Raw genomic sequence first — 19761 nt, 5'->3', positions numbered from 1 at the left:
TTAGTTGACCTGTTTCAACGGCGTCGGTGATTTCGTAGACGATTGGTTTTCCGTGAGGGAGGGAAACGGGCGGGAAATCTTGAAATTCTTCAAGGTGTTTGATGTTCCTCGCGCGTTGCAGGCTGGGTAGTCTGTTCGGCGTAGAAGCGGCAGGTCACCGCGTTAGACTGCAAATACCGGAACCAAATATTCAGGAGACGTGCGCGCTGGTTGCTGCCGCTGCTGCCAATATTGATCTCAATATTGATCTGCCAAGAGATCAATATTATATATACATATATATAAGAGATCAATATATATATATATCAATATATATATATATCAATAAATATATATATATATATGTATATATATATATATATATTGTATACAGCCTCATTCGTACTGCATGGCGCACGCAACCTAGGGCTTTTTATACGTATGGGAGGCTTTCGTGCGGTCCGGTACTTTTAATACGGCTTCGATGGCGCGAGATAAAAAAACGCTTTTGTACGGCTGTCAGCTCTTGATCATCGTGATCCTACGTTGTGTGCACTGTAGGACGAAGACGTCACCTTGCGATCTAAAATGACCTCTTTCCTGCGCCAACTGATTCAAACTTGCGACTGCAAATTTCCTAATTTCAGCACCCCGCCAGAGCATGATAGAGGTAACAACTGACTAGCACAACTTAAGCGCGAAAACGCGATGATGAAGAACACAATAGCTCGACTGAGGATAGAAATTGCCGAGATTAAAAAGGGCGGTCAACCCGTCATGGCTGACAAGCAGCCAGCCACACCCCAGCCAATGGAAATCCCCATGGTTGAGAAGAGCGATACGGATAAGCAACCGGCCGCTCCCCAGCCAATGGAAGTCCCCATGGTTGAGAAGATCGATACAGAGAGGCCCGCTAAAAAGAGGGCCATCGCTAACGAGCAAGAAAGAGCACCAGGCAGGGCCAAATCGGAGATTCGCGAGTTGCTCTCCGCTGTCAGTGACAGCATTAAGCAGATAAATGAAACGTGCTCGCTCTTCCAAAGCAACATGGCTTCCATGGAGGAGCACACTAATCAGCGCATCAGCAAAATTGAATCCTTCTTAGAAAAGACTGTAGCACCTGTGCCGATACCTAAAGCTCCTCACCCCCAGCAACAGCATCGACTAGTAACAGCTCGGGGGCGATCGGCTCTCCGAAGGTTAGCACAGCAACTCAAGAGCAATACGACGGCCACTCAAACTAGCTCATTCAAGATGTGGCAATGGAATTGCAGGGGTTTCCTTCCCAAGAGGGCTTCCCTGCAACAATATATTCGCTCACACGCAGAGAAGCCTAATGTTACCATTTTACAAGAAACATTAACATCTAACGTCACGCTGCCTGGCTACAGGCCCGTAGCAAAGCTCGAAGAAGGACCGGAGATCGCCGTACTGGTTAGCAACAAGCTGACCCACATCACTCACGACCTTAAGATGACCGCAAGTAAAGTCGAATACATGTTGATAGAGATCATCCCTAGCCCAACGAACCGAAGGTGGGAGGTACCAGCTCGCCCGACCGGTCGACTGAGGACCCGTTCCACTGTGAGGCCACTGAAGCCTTCCTTCATGCCAGCGAACCATGCCTCACCGAAGCGCTGTCATCTCCAGCTGCCAAATCGACAGACGCATCAACGCCGGCACGCTTTAAAAGTAGCTGGAATGGCTGGCGCCACTTCAGTGGGAATGGAAGCACTGCAGCCGCCAACATGCTTCAAACACATTTTCGTTTTTGGATGCGGGTGAGAACAGCACCTCAACTTTTCTGTAAAAAGTCAAACAATGTTTGACTGCTAGTGCTTCCAGGCCCACAAGTGTTGTTCCAATTAGCATGTGAATATGTTCTTGTTTCCAAGTTGTTATTTATGTCCGGCAACGTAGAGCTAAACCCTGGACCCCCTAAAGAAGATCCTAGCCTGTTTAACAAGGAGTTGCTACAGCTAGTTAACTCGCTACACGACAAATTTGATTCTAAACACGAAGAAGTAATGACTGCCTTGAGTGAAGTCAAAGAGGCTCAATATTCAATGGAGCAACGAATAGCCGATATCGACAACAGGCTCTCGGCAGTTGAACAATGCGTTCGAACATCTGAAGGTCAACAGGGTGAAAGCCTCGTGCCGCAAGTGGTCGTATTGAACCAACGGCTCAACGAATTTGAGGACCGTTCACGTCGCGAAAACTTAATATCTCATGGGGTAGCAGATAGCGCTGCGGAAACTTGGGCGCAGTCAGAAGAGAAAACTTGCTCGGTTTTAAATTCAGCATTAGGCATGAACCTAAATAAAAGCGATGACCCATTTCCAGAGCACACAGACTTGGCCGTTTTATCCCCAACAAGTCCAGGCCAATTATTGTCAGATTTTTATCGTCTAAGCTATAGGAAACGATTCTTTCTTCTAAAAGTAAGCTAAAGACAACTGGTGTTTCCGTAAGTGAAGATTTTTGTAAGGCAACTAGAGCTGTCAGAACTAAACTGTACGACTTTGGCAAAGAAAGCGGTCAATTTTTCATTGTGAAATACAACAAGCTATATATCAACAAAAAATGTTATATTTACTCTCCCGATAACGACAGTGTCTGTGAACTTCAATTGGGCAATGTTCCCTGCACTGCTGAATTATCGCCCACTGCTACTAACCACCATTCTGACGCGTCTTTTTCTTAACAGAAATTAGGCACCGGCCACGCAGCCAACCTTGTCGTGATTTCTCTTTTTTATTATCGAATGTGCGAAGTGCAGTTAATAAACGTGACGCTCTAGCATCTATTTTCGATTCATGTGCCGCTGACGTGGTTGTATTGACGGAGACTTGGTTGACCGATAAAATTCTTAGCGAAGAGCTGTTCCACTATGGCAAGAATTACGTTGTTCACCGTCATGACCGCAACCTAAAATCAGGCGGTGGTGTTTTAATTGCCGTCGCCGACAATATAGTGTCTTATAGGATTCCACTTGCGTCGTCTTTAGAATTGGTTTGTGTGCGTATTGTCATAAACCACCAAAACACATTGCTTTGTGCGTGTTATCGGCCGCCAAGTGCACCATCTACTTTTTGCGATGAACTGCATGACAGTCTGAATTTTCTTGTCTCAAAATTTCCACATTCACCATTATTCCTATTAGGCGATTTTCATTTCCCCAGAATAAGGTGGACTTCGGTATCGCCATTTGTTGTCGGTACGTCCACAGAATGTCAATCTTTCCTTAACTTGTGCCTGAACTTTAATCTTACGCAACTTGTTTCTACGCCAACTAGAGCCGGCACTACTTCATCTAACACTCTAGACTTGATCCTTGTCATTGAACCAAACTTAGTACATTCTTTAACTTGTTTCCAAGGACTAAGCGATTACTCTTGTTTGCATTTTTTTGTAACAGCCCCGTTAGATGTGAGAAGAACAATGCAAAATTTATTAGAGATTATGCGAGCGGGGATTACACTGCAATTAATAATGAGCTTGCAGTATTCATTGATGGCTGTATACCAGAATTTTTCAGCCGTACCGTGGAAGAAAATTGGAACTCGTTTAAAAACAAAGCCACGTCCCTTGTCGCTAAATAAGTGCCACTGCGCAGACTTTCCGGAAAGAAACGCTCTCCCTGGTTTTCCACGAAACTAACAAGACTGTGAAACAAGAAAAAACGCCTTTTCAATGTTGCAAAACGCAGTCGAACATCTACTCGTTGGAGTGATTATTCTAGTGCGCTGCATGCTTATCGTACCGCATTAAAAGAAGCGAAGGGTGTTTTTTTTATTACCTATCTACCTTCACTCCTTTCTACAAATCCGTCAAAATTTTGGAGCACTGTTCAAATAAAAAAGAAAAATATCATACCTCTTACAGATACGAATGGTAACACCATGAGCAATGCAGAATGTTGCAATGTCCTAAGTGACAGTTTCGCGAAATCTTTTTCTGTTTGCTGTGTTGATACAGTGCCGCACATGCGCAAAGAAGATTTTTTTCCCATGGATCCACTTGTTGTCAATTTTGCGGGGATTTTGACGTTAATTGAACATTTAAAACTACCTGTGGTGCCGACGAAATTAATTCTAAATTTCTGAGGAATACTGCTGTCTACTCCTCTATATTCTTTATGTACCTTTTCACCCAGTCTATTGAGTGCTCAACTTTGCCCGCAGACTGGAAGGTGGGGAAGGTGGTCCCTCTGTTGAAATTAGGTAACCCGCATTCTCCTCTCAATTACAGACCCATTTCACTTACCAGCGTGCCTTGCAAAATCCTTGAACACGTAATATTTTCCAATCTTGTCTCATTTCTTGAATCCAACTCTTTCTTCACTTCATCTCAGCATGGCTTTCGCAAAAACTACTCCTGCGAAACACAAATAATATCGTTTATACATAACATTTCTTCCTCTTTAGACAAAGGCCAAGTCATTGACTGTATCTTTCTAGATTTTGCGAAAGCGTTTGACAAGGTGTCTCATCACTTACTGCTTCTTAAACTTAGTACTCTTAATATTGACCCTAATATTCTGAAATGTATAGAATGTTTTCTCAACAACCGTACCCAGTTTGTAACAGCTAACAATTCCGAATCTCCGCACTGCGCCGTGAAGTCAAGTGTTCCTCAATGCTCCGTCTTGGAACCGTTATTATTCATAATTTATGTAAACGATTTACCTGCCGTAGTTAATAGTTCTATTAAACTTTTTGCCGACGATTGCGTTCTATACCGTGAAGTAACTAATCAGCATGATAACTTTATGCTTCAGAAAGATCTAGAAAACATTTCAAGGTGGTGCTCACAATTGCTAATGTTCTTAAATCCGACTAAATGCAAAATTATGTCTGTCTCACGTCGCTCGAACTCAACAACTCCTTTCGGCTATATTATCAATGAAACCAGCCTTAAGCACGTGACTTCCTATAAATATCTTGGAATCCAGCTAAACAGTAATCTTTCGTGGCATGCGCACATCGAACATATCACGACCAATGCAAACAGATCTCTTGGCTACATTCGCAGGAATTTCTCAAAAGCCCCACCCCATTTGAAGTTTCTGCTCTATAAAACACTCATTAGACCGAAGCTAGAATACGCGTCATCTGTCTGGGACCCTGGTCAAAAAACACTAGCAGACACCATTGAGTCAGTTCAGAACAGGTCAGCACGTTTCATCCTTTCTAATTATTCCCGCACATCTAGCGTCTCTTTAATGAAGTCAAACCTTGGCCTTATTAGCTTGCACATTCGAAGAAAAATTTCCCGTCTCTGCCTTTTTCAAAAAATCTTTTACCAAAACAGCTCGCTTAAGCAAGACTTAATTTCAGAGTCTTCGTACATGTCATCGCGTCTTGATGATCGGTTTAAAGTGTTCATTCCTTTCTGTCGCACAAATGTTTTCTCTGACTCATTTCTGCCGAAAACCAGTGCCGAGTGGAACCGCCTTCCCCCCTCCATCGCCTGCATCGAGGAGGCATCATCTTTCAATACTGCAATAACTGATTATGTTTTGAATTTATCACCTGAATACTAATAATTGTTTGAGCATGTATTTTTATTTATTGTTATTGTACCCACCCCCTCTGTAACGCCCTTCTGGGCCCTGAGGGTACTGTAAATCAAAAAAATCAAAAACTAAAGTACATTCATCCTGAATGTCTACAGTAGTCCCACAGTTCCAAGACAACGCTTCAAAGGCCTAATCACCAAGGCTACGCAACTAGCGCGCGACTCCCCTTTGATCATAGCTGGTGGCTTCAACGCGCCGTACCACACCTGGGGCTATCCATATAACACTAACAAGGGGGAGGATCTCTGGCGTGAGGCTCTAAACCTAAACTTGATGCTAGTCATGGACCCAGCGTTCCCCACCAGATGCGGAACATCACCGAGCCGTGACACGACATCGGATCTTACCTTTCTCAGGAGCATTGCAGCGGTCAAGTGGACGAACCTCGGGGTAGACTTTGGTAGCGACCATTATATCTTGGCCACGCACCTCCAAGTCGAGCAGAAGGGACAGCGCATGTTCCATTACACAGACTGGGACAAATTTCGGAAAATTAGGGAAGAGCGAACGGAGAGTGACGTCAAGCCTAGCCTCGAACAATGGTTTGCACAGGTTAGGCGCGACATCAAAGCTACCACCAAAGAGGTTTGTACCGGCCTCCCGGTGGAAAAGATGGACAGCCGTCTGGCTCACCTGTTGGAGGCCAAGCAGTCCCTCCTCGCCAGGTGGAAAGGACAACGGCTCAACCGCAGGCTCAGAAAAAAGATTTCGGAAATCAACAGAACTATAGAGGAACACTGCAGAGCCCTCTCTAAACAGCATTGGGATGAGCTGTGTAATTCGATTGACGGGCAGATGCGCAACGGGGGCACCTGGAACCTCCTAAAGCATCTCCTCGACGAGACAAACACTAAAATCAACCAACGCAACACACTGGCGCAAGGAAATTTTATCCAAACTCGTGCAGAAGTACCTATCAGTCGCATCGGGCCCTACACCACCTTCCCCTGACTACAAAGGCTCCGAGAACCCTGAGCTCGACGCAGAATTCGGGATTGAGGAGATCAGGCAGGCTCTCCACGCCCTCAACGGCAGATCGTCTCCGGGTCCGTACAAGATCACAAGCAAAGCTTTACGGAACCTGGACGAGAAGTCGATCGAATACCTAACGGACATCATTAACCAAGCATGGAGCAGGGGTAAAGTCCCGCAAATGTGGAACTTGGCCAACACCATTCTCATCCCGAAGCCAGGCAAGCCGCCCAGCCTCGATAACCTCCGCCCAATTTCGCTCACATCGTGCGTGGGGAAGGTTGCTGAGCACGCAATCCTAAACAGGCTTTCACGCTACCTGGAGGACCACGACATTTACCCACACAACATGATCTGCTTCAGGGTCGGACTCTCGACGCAGGACGCGATGAAGCTCATCAAGCATCACATTATTGACGGCAATACGCGGGACACGAGAGCCATACTAGGTTTAGATCTGGAAAAGCCATTCTTCACTCGTGCGTTTTAAACACAATCTCGAGCCTAAACCTGGGGAAGCACTTTCATTCCTACGCGAGATCTTTCCTGTCAGACAGAGAAGCCACCCTTAAGATCGGGGACCTGACTTCACACATGATCAAGCTGGGGTCTAAGGGGACGCCACAAGGGGCAGTCATATCCCCAACCCTCTTTAACCTCGTCATGATTGGTCTATCCAGGACACTGTCTGCTATTGACGGTATCTGTCATACCATATAAGCAGACGACGTAACCATCTGGTGTACGGGACGTAGCGACGGACAGGTAGAGACGGCCCTGCAAGAGGTGATTGATGCTACCGAGAGATACCTTGAGTCCACGGGCCTTCGGTGCTCACCGCACAAATCGGAACTGCTACTTTATCGACCCAAGCGCAGAGGCGCGAAACCAAAGGGATGGAAGCCACTCGCCGAATGCGACATAAGATTGCGCACAAACGATGGAGGCTATATTCCGAGGGTCGATGCTATCCGGATTCTCGGCATGATGGTAGAGTCGAGTGATTGAAACAACCAGACAGTGCTGCGACTCACTAAGAAGACGGGCAATGCCATCAGACTAATCAGAAGAGTGGCCAACCGGCAGCAAGGCCTCAGAGAAGATAACCTCGTGAGATTGGTACATGCGTTCGTAATGTATCATTTCACTTACGTCGCGGCCATGCACAACTTTCAAAGATCGGAGCGGGATAAGCTCAATGCATTAATCAGGAAGGCAATGAAGAGAGCTCTCGGCCTCCCCATATACACTCCCACGGAACGATTACTTCAGCTTGGCATGCATAACACGCTAGAGGAAATAGCGGAAGCACAGGAGAGGGCCCAGTTGGTCAGGCTATCTACCACACAAGCTGGAAGACACATCTTATAGGAGGTGAGCGTCCCCCGCCCCCCAGAGTAATCGAAACAAAGATCTGCAGCATCCCTCGAGAGCAGCGGGACCGAATCACTGTCGCCCCGATCCCACGAAACATCCATTTAGAACACAACGTGCGAAGATGTCGGGCGCGCGCGAAGGCTCTCCTGGAAAACGCTCGTGAACGGGCTTCGGAGAACAGTTTCGTAGACGCAGCGAGCTACGCCGACGGACAGGCCTTCGCTGTCGTAAATCATGAAAGGCAAATAACGAACGCAATCTCGATTCGGACGACGTCCTCTGAAATCGCAGAGCAGGCTGCAATAGCGATGGACTTATTGGACGACAAGAGGACATCAATCTGCAGTGACTCGATGTCAGCTGTTAGCGCATTTGCCAAATGAACCATATCCGAGCTGGCCCTAGGGATATTAGGAAGCAAATAGATCAAGCCACACACATTGATCTGCTTTCCAGCTCACATGGGAAAGATCGAGGGTGCCCCGCCCAACCTCAATGAGTCGGCACACGGAGCTGCGCGAGGGATCATTAACCGCGTAGCTACCGGGCAGCGTCACGCCGGGGTACTGACCATCGGGACTCTCCTTCCTCGTACACTGAAATTACTAAGCACTTTTACTTGGCTCGGAGGATCTACCCCCTCCCACATTGCAAACTCAATAGACATCAGGCTTTGACACTAAGGCTTCTAGAGACGAGGGCATACCCAAACCCTCTACTTCTTCACAAGATGTACCCCGAACTTCAGACGACAAGTGCATGTGCACTATGCAATGACTTAGCGAACTTACCTCACATGCTCTGGCGATGTCCCGCGTTACGCGGCGATGAAAGTAACACTTCACGCTGGGATGCTGTCCTGCACAGCCCCAACCTCGAAGAATAATTATGGGCTGTCCAACGGGCCCGCGACGCGGCGGAGAGGTTCGGTCTCTCTGTCCCGACGTGGGAGGGGCCCGCTGCGCGCTAGGGCGCGCCCTAGAGGACCCTAATAAAGTTTTTCATCCATCCATCCATCCATCACCCCGCCTAGTCTTCTGTCATCCTCGAATGCACTTCCCTTCTCTTGGCACCCATTCTGGTCCTATAGTTATCTAACGCGCATTGCATGGCCTGCCCAGCTGCTTTTCCTAATGTCAATTAGAATATCGGCTATCTAAGTTTGCTCACTGATACACACCGCTCTCTTCCTGTCTCTTATATCAGCGCTTATCATTCTTCGTTCCATCACTCTTTGTGCGATACTTGTTCTCGAGCTTCTTTGTCAATCTCCAAACTTCGGCCCACATATGTTAGCAGCGGCAGAATGCATTGATTGTACACCTTTTTGTTCAAAGGTAGTGGAAAGCTTCCAGTCAGGATCTAACAATGTCTGCGGTATGAACTCCAACCCATTTTTAGTCTTCTCTTAATTTGCTTCTCACAATCAGCGACCCCTATGACTAATTGACCTAGGTAAACGCAGTCTTTCACAGACCCTAGAGGCTGTCTGGCGATCTTGAGCAGTCTAAGGCCCGTGTGCGGGGTGGCCTGTTGCTTTGTTGACCTAGTCCGATGGTGGTATCTGAGTGTACTGTCCTTGCTCGTGCTGACAGTTGAAGGCCCGTGTGCGAGGCAGCCTGTGTGGCGCCGCGCACCGCACGGGCCTTCGAGAGGAATAGTGAAAACTTTTCGCCTATGGCACTCGCACTTTTTCAAGCATACCTTGTTTGTCACCATTCCGAATAATCACTAACCACCATGAAGTTTGTTGGCCGTCATCCTAATCTGTAGGCCTGTTGTAGCTGCCGCTTTTCCACGACTGGGTGGATTAGGTGGCTGTTTACAGGAATACGACTTAACGTATTCTGTCAACAAGCTCGCAAGCTCTGTCACGAAGACGCGGTTTCTTTCGGGCCTTTATCTCCTAACTGGCTTTCCTCTAAGCTGCACTTACAGCCCTGATGTTCTAGTGTTTCCGATATGCTATCGCTTAAAAGGTTACAGAATATTTGTAGTGATTCTTACGGTATAAGATCTGCTCGAACCACACTGCATAAACCCACGCGCGCCGTCAAGCTTGTCGCTTACTCATTCGCGGCGTGTTTTCCAAATATAATTGTTTGCCGGACGGTAGCAAGTGGCTGCTTATACGACCATGTAAAGCCAACACACAATCAAGTGTATGTTAACGAATTAAGCCTTAGATCACATATAGGATTTCTTGGGCTTCATTGGAATGTACGCAATTTTTTGTTTTTAGGTAGGCACATTTGTACTTTGCGTGTTTGAGTCCATGAGTTTGCCGCACCGGCCATTGGTGTATGAGAACGCGCAGACATTTCAAAACCCTGAGTCTCTCTTCGCGGGCAACTTTTCGATATATCAAACACCAAGAAAACGACTTTTTTGCTTGTAAGTTTTTTTCATCAAGCGCTAAAAGAATATGACACAGCACTGCAACAGAGCTTTTTTTTTATTGCGTAAGCATTTGTGTGCTTACTCAACGAGAAAAACATCCCTCCTTTTGTGCAGTAAGACGATCCCTTTCGATATAGCGTCAACAGCAGCGAACGGGCTCCCCTTCGTGCACCCTCTCGCTACAACATTACCGAAGCGGCAAGAACACAGCACTCAGGGAACTCTCAGCACGCACCTCACTCTGCCACTTTCAGAGATCACTTTTAAAATGCAGGCCGCGCATCTCTTCAGGGATAACTAATCGACGAGAACACAGCGCGCGAAGCTATCAGCAGTCGGCTTGCTTGATAGCATCGCTAATCGCTTTGAAAGTGTGGTTGCGCGGCGTTTCCACACGAAGCCGCCGCCCGAGTACGTTTTGTCTGCTAAAGACCGATAACGGCTGATAATGATTGGAACGTCATCAGCGAACAAGCGTCATAAAATTGATAATGACCCCGGTCTGCATGGGAGATAAGCAAGTTGCACACTGCTTGTGCATACTTAGACAACTACCTGAGTAGTTTTAGCCCGAATTTGTTTTATTAGCGCAGTATGCCATGGTCAAAATTAAATAAAGAGATGTAGCTCTCTTTCCTGGATGACGTCCCGTAGCGGCATGTACGAGGTCCGTGCGTCCAGCGCGTTAGTTCAGGTCGTCGATGTGGATGGTAGCCAAGGCAGCGCAAGGGGCACGGGCGGGAAGAGAGATTTTAAAGCAAGACATTGTAACTTTCACTGCGTTTGGACTGCTTGTGTACTACAGGTACTACCACCACAAAGGAGTTTATCAACCCATTACTTCTTTTCTCGAGCGGCTGCATACCAAGAAACAGGCAGGGTGGTGTATAAGCAGACGCTCTCAAACACTTTAATTGTAAGCTAATCTGTCAGACTGCCGTCAGAACATGGATATTTTATTAAACGAAAGGTACAGAATGACACAGCGAACGCACTGGCTGTCGCAATTTCAAATCCAGAAATTGCATTTGTTTGGCGGGTTCATGTCCGACCCCAGCTTGCAGTTGAATGCATGCGAGAACTCGGGCATGTTCATGAGAGGCACGATGCACCGAGAGCGGCCAGGTGTGTAGCGATTGCGGCCAGAGAGCCAGGGCGCCGGTTCCGTTGTTTGTTTTTCACACCATGGTGCGCAATGGCCAACGAAGAATAGCTGGTTCGCTGTCATGGTGACGCCAGGCAGCGTGGTGTCTCTCTTCGAGGGGGGCAGCGACCTAAACGCCGAGTATGCCATTGTTGTTCCCCCTAAGTCGGCGAGGTTTTCAGAGTCTATCGTATCGTTTAGGACTTCTTGGCTTCGGCGAAGGACCTGCGATATGAACATCGTTCCGCTCGTCATCAGCCAGTTTGTATGCACCATAATAAGTTGCACGACTGACAAGAGACAGGTTATGGATCTGGTAGTCCCGATAGTATGAAGTCGAGTCACCGATACATTTGAGATAACGAACTTGTCACATTCTACACGTAGGCAATAACTACTGCTTGTTTTTTTGCTTTGGAATGCATTCGCGAAATTAATACTCTTGTGGGGTCTGTATTTCAGTTGAATACTCGCAGTCATCATTTTCTCGCAATGAAGGAACATCTACGTAGGCTGAGCGCACAAAGCTTAGGGCGCTTCTGAAAGAAGTCCCGTATTTTCATTCGTGATAGCTGAAGCTGGGGGAAAAGACAACTAAACAAATCATTTACGACAGCAGACTAAGAAAAAAATGCGCAACTGAGTTGTAAATTTTCTTCTCTTCACCGTTGCTTTCCACGTCCATGAGAACGCGAAACCGTATCGAGTGCGCAAGCTACGCCTATCCGTATCTCCTCCGAAATACCAGAATCGCTGTCAAACGATGTCGGACTTAATTTCGCACTAACACGTGTCCAGAAGCTCAGCCGCCGTAGCTCTTCCTGCGTTGCCATGTAATATTGTCCACGAGTATAAATTCATATTTGCAACCAAACCCCCAGCCTATCGCTTTAAAATTCTGTCAGCAAAAGAACAGCAAAATACAAGCTTTGTGATTCCAGATCAGGACATAGAAGCAAATTTTGACTAGCATTAACGTTCTTCTTTGAAATGTTAGTCGTGGCTCCTATTTCAGCCCCTAGTCAATCGTACTCACGTCAGGGCATGCATGTTCTTGAAGTGGAAGCAGGTTTTGTCACTAACGTTCACGAGAGCTTCATCGCGCGTTACTTTCGAGTCAGAGTAAAAACAAGGTAGAGAACCTTTCATAGAAGCGAATACGTTCAAAACATGGCGGTTTATTGGCGATTCATGGGCTTAGCGCCATCTGTATAAGGTGTATAAGGAGGGAAGACTTCCGGCGGAAGAAAAAAAATGTGACGCCATATCCATTAAAAACAGAAATTTGTTTCGGTGGCCGGTCATTACAGCTGTATACTCGGCAATTATAAATGCATACCCAAGCTCCAAGCCATGCGAATTCCTGTGTATCCCGAGCTTTCAGCGCCGAAAGCGATGTAGTAAAAAGTCAGCCATATCGGTGCGAAATCGTATCCATGCACAGAACATACTTTCTTTGGAGGCCGGCGAAAGTTTTGGTTGTAAAGTGCTGGTCCCATCTTCGGACTCCAAGCCCGTCGGAAAGTGCAGTCACACGAAAACAGCTAAGCAATTATCTGATGGTCGCAACAATACTACATTCTGTTGAACATGTTTAGAAACGATGAAACTACCCGCGCGATCCAACTCAGGTAAGCGTTGACCAGAAAGAAAGAACACAAAGTTTGAGCACGGCGTATTATAACAGGTGGACTTTAGGAGTGCGCGTTTCTGCACCCTTGAAAAGATGTTAAGTGTGGGCGGCGAAAACGGTGGGCTCTTGTGGTGGGCGCTGAAAAAACGCATTTATTTATGGTGATAAAGTGAACGGAAATAACGGAAACGAAGGTGGCGCAGCGCACACGCCCGTCTTTCTTTCCCACGCTCCAGCGCCGGCGCAGCTGTCGGCTCATGAAACCGCTCTTTTCCGCAGCTGCTCTTCTCTTGGAGCAACTGAGATTTTTTTACGTGACCACGACTACGCCACCGAAACTTCTGAGACAATGCAAGCTTCGCTTCCAAACACGGAACACTGTCTGAAATCACCTTTTTATCGCGATAATACATATATGGACACTACAGGCGCATTTCGGCCGTCAGCGTCGTCGTCGCCGTGAGGTTCCGTATAAAGTTTAATTGCGATAAAATCACCGCCACGCGCCGTACGCTGTATGAGCGAGTGAAAGCGTGCGAGGGTGAGCAGGCAATCGGAGCTCAATCTTGCGCATGCAACGGAGAAAAACGGGTAGGAAGCGCGCCGTCTTCCGTTGCGCGCAGGCTCCAGGGGGAGGGAGGGGGTGCGGTGCTTTACTGCGGGCGCCCTGGGTGGCCGCGCGTGCCAAGTCGGGCCGCTGTATCTTGAAAGCCGTCTTGAAAGTAGTAAGGTACGAATCCCATCGCGCGCTGTGTTTTTGTTGCTTCCCTCTTGCTGATCCGAGCAGCCGCACGAAGGGCATTTCGCTTGCCGCTGCTGCCGCACTTTCTCACTGCAGCGTTTGCACAGCGAATTTCCGCGCTCATTGAGTGAGATGTGTTCACGCTTGCTTGAATGGTGCTTGACACCATGCTTGTTTAATTTAGTCACTGAACATATGTGTACAACTTTGTATGGCCCAGAAAACGACTATTCTTATTTCGTTTAGCTATCGAATAATTTGCTATCGCAACCGATTCTCCGCTTTTCGGGTGAAATTGCCACTTTTAGAAACTTGTGACGAACTACGCAAACAGCAGGTTTCCTCCCGTGGGCATGGTCTGTATGCCAGTTCCCTGTCGGGTTTCGTCCTTCCCTTTGACATCACCTCGCTGCGGCACCGTATCAATGAGTTTGTTCTTGACGATTTCGCTCGTAAGCATCGCTGGTGCCTTTAACTCGCGGCCAGTCGGCATATCCACTGATGCCCGCTCTCCAATACGTCATCAAGGTGCAAATCACTCATTGCGCTCCGCCTTCTCTCCACCCGGCTCCGATTGCTTCTCCCCTGCTGTACGTCTGTGTAGTTCTGCAGCCTTGAGTGGCGACCTACGCACCACTTTCCTCACCCTCGTAACTTCCTATATACCCTCCCGTCCAGCACGTGTCACAGTAAGCACAACATACTCAAGACCGCTGGCGCACGACAGATAACCGCCCAACTTTCTTCTAAGACGGCCTTTTTCGACACGTCGCTCGTCATTGACGCTTCTGCATGCCCGCGCGACTGCAACAACGTACGTCCAAAATGGTCAGCCTATAGGACACTTTTCCACCAAGGTCGTCCTTCTTCGAACAGTTTTCATTCTTCCCTCATCGCCCAGTCCAGATTTTTTACTCGCCGTTGACTCTCTCCTCCCGGTCACTCTCTTTCACTAAGGCAGCGTCCGCCCCCCAGAGTCCTCTTCACCAGGAAAACTAAATGTCGCAGTTCATTAGACAAGAACTGTTGTGTCAGCTACTCGACTGACCCGTAAAATGACTATTTCACATGCTATCGACAACTAAGGCTATGCACCGATTCATCATCGTTAATAGAAGCGTTATCGGTGACCAGGGGTCCAACTTGCTCAAACGTGGTGTTAAGGGGTCTCCTCATCGTTACTGGCTATTACCAATTATCCTAGCCTAAAATAGAAGACAATAATATGCGATTTTGTGTTCATTATTAATAGGTTAGCAAGATTCCCCTATACGATGCATACCCATTCCCAGACATAGAGAGTGCATTTGAGCGATTAGAACAAGCTGATTTACTTTGCGCCGTTGGACTGAAGCTCTGGCTACTAGCAGGTGCTCATGGCTGGTGCTTACCGTTCAATACATCTCGCAGTTCCGCTTGAAAGGCAAATCATCGATTGAGATTGCAGAAGAGTAGACGGGTATACGAAGTAGCAACGGTAGTTTTATGGGCCGTATGAACTTGGAAGCATTTGCTTACTAACTGAATTAGCAAGCATGGTGTCAGCGCGCGCAAGCAAACATGAACATATCACACTCGATGAGTGCGAAGAGTCGGTGTAAGAATGCTCGTGGGAGCAAGCACGGCAGCAGCAGCAAACGAAGTGACCTTCCTCCGCCCTAACGCGAGTGCAAATATCACACAGTGCGCTCAAAGGCATCAGCTGTGTGGAGATGCCCTTCAAAATACGGCGCGCGCGACAGCTCTTGGCTGTGCAACATATGCACTTGTTGACGAAGTCGAAGCCGACCCCTCTCTCCATCCCGCTATGCCTTCGCGCTCTCCTGCCTATCACGCGCGATATTGAGCCGCGATAGCAAATTCCCCTTGCGCCCGTTCGCAAAATACGCAGTTGCTGCCAGAGCACAACGCCGCCGCTGCTTCCAACACCTCACCCCACCTCCCCCCTTCACGCAGCAAACGAAGTGACCTTCCTCCGCCCTAACGCGAGTGCAAATATCACACAGTGCGCTCAAAGGCATCAGCTGTGTGGAGATGCCCTTCAAAATACGGCGCGCGCGACAGCTCTTGGCTGTGCAACATATGCACTTGTTGACGAAGTCGAAGCCGACCCCTCTCTCCATCCCGCTATGCCTTCGCGCTCTCCTGCCTATCACGCGCGATATTGAGCCGCGATAGCAAATTCCCCTTGCGCCCGTTCGCAAAATACGCAGTTGCTGCCAGAGCACAACGCCGCCGCTGCTTCCAACACCTCACCCCACCTCCCCCCTTCACGGCCTTTCGCTTGGAGGAAGACGGCCCGCCAGATGGAACCGAGAGCGCCGGCTTGCGTCGCGTGCTTTGACTCGCACATGCAGCATACGAGGCGTGGCGACGGTGGTATCGTCATTGGACTTCATGCGGAACTTTAGACCTTATACTTAACATGGTGAGTCTGGAGTGTGCACATAATTTCTATCGCAATAAAACCACATTTGTAATGCTGGACAGTTCCTACGGACTCACTGCAATGCCATTCAGCCTCTGGAATGTGACGACCACTCATGAACACATAATGAATGGTATCTTGCGAGGCCTGATGATGTATACCTGCCTATGTTACCTCGATTGCACTGTCGTGTTCTTGCCCCAATTTTATGGCCAATTTTCACCGTTGCAACAAGTTTCAAACTTCTTGCCGAATGCCGGCTTGCAACCTAACTTCCAAAAGTGCCCGTTTACAGCTCCAAAACCGAACACTTTTGCCCACATTTTCTGCAATAACGCCGTTCTTCCTGATCCTCCTAAATGGCCCGCCGTATCGGAGCTGCCGAAGCCAGCTACGTTAGAGGCGGGCACCAAGTAGTTTATTTGCCTATGTTCGTATATCCGATGCTTCATTCACAATTTCGCAACTGGGATCTTACATATAAACCAACTTCTTCATGGTGACGATGGACTTTTCACGAGGTGGGTGGGTCTGATAATGAGTTTACCACTCTCCGTCGGCTACTTACAAATCCTACCAACAAAACGATCTGTGGATTGAATAGTTATTCGATTTTCTCTCAAAACCTCCAATCGCTTCGGCACCTTGCATGTCGCGCCGAGAGGCGCAGCATTTGGTCATTCGTGATGCTCTTCAGTACCACCGAAACTATCATTATGACGAGAGAATATGACTTCTAGCAGTATCCCACCCCCAACTGCTCGAAGATTTTTGCTCTAATTTTCCCTCTCACCCCCATAGTGGCCATTTTGCAGTGTGAAAAAGGGTTGAAGAACCAGTCCATTCCGTGAAGGTGGATGACTAGCGAAGCAGCAGCACGTCACAGAGGCTTAGAGAACAGCGCATGATTTACTCTTCTCATTTGGTAATGGTAGTGACGATAATTTGAGGTTACTGTGATATACAAATTGATTGGGTTACTACCTTAAAAAGCAATTTGGCCAAAGCTAAATCTATACTCGACTATTGATGAGTAGCTGAGTGACTCGGATTGGTGTGCCACTTCAAACCAAACTGTTCGAGCATGAACTGAGTGAACCATTTCTTGTCTGGTTTTTAAATGTCCACACTCAAGTTTGGAACGATGATCACAAGGGTTTTGTCATCACGGCTAACCCATGCAACCTGCATGGTCATGAACTTCTCGATATCACAATCGGATGTGCCCGGAGATTTATACAGAGCGAATAACACAATTCCGTCTTCTCCTGAAACGACGCAGGCATCACCACAGTCGGTGGCATTTCCCCCTTGCGAGTCAAGGGTGTATGGCTCTACAGTCAACAGATTCTATACTAGTGATGTGCGAGCATTCACTGGCCATGGGGCTAACGCCTTCCGACGGCACCAAGCGACGAGATCAGCAAGAGTAGCGCATGTGCACCAAGTTCTTTCGAAGCGCGTTTCGTCTGCCAGGCTCTTCCTACCCTACAGCCCCTGGCAAGATTAATTTAGCGCAATCTTCCCGGCATTTTAAAAGGTAGTAGTAGCGTGTGCCCCTGGCTTGCGTTCTTTTTCAGCGTGCGCTGCTCTAGTGTGCACGCACAGGAAAATATTCAAGAAAAATTCATGAGCGATTCCGCTCTGTGAAGGTGGATGACCAGCAAAGCTGTATAGCGCACGAGACAAAGGTGACGCAGAATTTTGAACAAATGTGTCAATGCATTGTCCTGATCGGTAGTCATAGTGCGCAAACACATTCGCGTATCGCGTCGGCTAGTTTATGAGTCAATCATGTAAGACAAAAATGGCTCATACCCCCGTAAACGCGGCCTCTCCGTTACGATGACACAAGGGAAGTGAAATTTAAATCTGTCCGTCACGTTAGGCAATTTCATGGCCCCTACCCCCTTAAACAATGGCTACTACCCGCTACACGCATCCTCCCCATTAAGACGACAGAAGATCACAGAAATGATTCGCTGAAATGAAAAGCCTCAACGAAGCCAGTAGCGGAAAAAATGGCGACTACGAACGCGAGAGCACTGCCGCGAAGGCGTTCACGTAGTTGCCCCGAGCGGCACCAACGAGCCAGCTGCAGAAGAAGCCATTGTTGATGATGATAGTTTTGTGTAATGGAGCCAGCTGTCGAAGTAGAAGAAGACGACGATGAAAACGCTAGCAGCCGCACGAGCGTTTTCGCACGATTGCGCCGAGTGGCGCCAACGAAGGCGACGACGCTAAAGCTGTTTGCTGCTGATGACAATTCCTACTCGCAGACGCCATGAAAACACGGATGTTAGCCATATACAGTTTCGCTGTAATATTCCCCTTGGTCGTCTTACCAGGCGCGCACTACGTCACGCAATACATCGTACATTCACAGAGACACATTGACACGAGCGGCGATATGCTTTTACTTTTGTTATCCGCTCTTTAACTTTCACTTTTTAGGGGAGAGCCTTCTTCCCGCGCGGACACCATAATATCCCGGATTCTGGCTATAGACAGCTTCGCTCTAAAACTGCCAAAGCTACAATACAACTGTATCATATCTATATTGCACGCCTTTTTTTTGTTACGGCGCATGTGGACTGCTGTGGCATATGTTAGAAAAACTCAGTGCCCTTCCACTCTATGAAGAAGGATCAACAACGAAGCTGTGGGCCCCTTAATGGCAGAGTGAATCTGCGCCGCGGGTCGGCCTGGTATTGCACTATCGTTGGTATCGCCCCATGTATGAAAAATGCTTAACGCCTCCTTCACCTCCGGCGTGGGTCAGCCAGGCATTGCCCGATATCCGAGATCGGCCCACATTTTTTGTCCACGGACACGACAGATGCATTCCGATGTAGATGTTTAAAGTTTTCCCGTAAAAAGTTGAAGCGACTTCGGCCACGGTAGTATAGGCGCGCTATGTACCACTTTGTAAGCAAATACATGCGCTCCTGCGTTGAATGACGGCGTCGTAAATCTGTCTCGCCACGCCGCCGCCTCGCTGCAACCGCTTCCTTGACCCTTCTCGCCCGCTTTGCCATGTTAGTGCTGTTAAGAACGGCCCAGCTGAGGTGCAAGACAGCCAGTTGCGATAACGATGGCAACCGTTACGCTCTAGCATCGTCGCCGTTGTGACTGAATGCGTTCGGCGGACCAACTATCGTTACTGAGCCGCCACCGCCGCCCTGGTCTGCCGCGAGCGGGGGAGTGCTCGCGGGAACGTAGTTCAGCTCGGGGAATAAAAGGCACCTTTCCTGACACAAGCCCCGAGTTCTACGAAGTTCGTCTGACGTCGGCGCCGGACCGTGAACCTATGCGGAAGTGTGTGTGTGTGTAAACCGACCTGCAGAGAGGCGGTTTGTTTACGATGCCTGGACGAACGTTCGCGTCACGTTGTAATCGAGGGGGGACTGATTCTTTATAAACCGCTGTTGTGCAGATGCTCAGGGTACTTTCTCAAGCAGTCATGTTAGACTGATGTACTTTCTCTCGCAGTCATGCTAGA

General features: G+C 48.1%; 1 protein-coding gene across 1 annotated transcript in view; it reads right to left on the bottom strand.

Annotated features, from left to right (window-relative positions):
- Positions 1–11257: 11257 nt before the first annotated feature.
- The window catches only part of LOC126539366 (neprilysin-1-like), a 37474-nt gene continuing 28970 nt past the window's right edge, over positions 11258–19761 (bottom strand). Inside the window, exon 4 of the mRNA XM_055074105.1 lies at positions 11258–11681. Coding sequence (XP_054930080.1) covers positions 11322–11681 — 360 coding nt within the window. The 3' untranslated portion in view covers positions 11258–11321. The remainder of the gene's footprint in view (positions 11682–19761) is intronic.

This window comes from Dermacentor andersoni, chromosome 3, assembly GCF_023375885.2.
Source record: "Dermacentor andersoni chromosome 3, qqDerAnde1_hic_scaffold, whole genome shotgun sequence".
Lineage (NCBI taxonomy): Eukaryota > Metazoa > Arthropoda > Arachnida > Ixodida > Ixodidae > Dermacentor > Dermacentor andersoni.
Note: the sequence above shows the minus strand (reverse complement) of the source record. Positions and strands in the feature narration are given on the sequence as shown.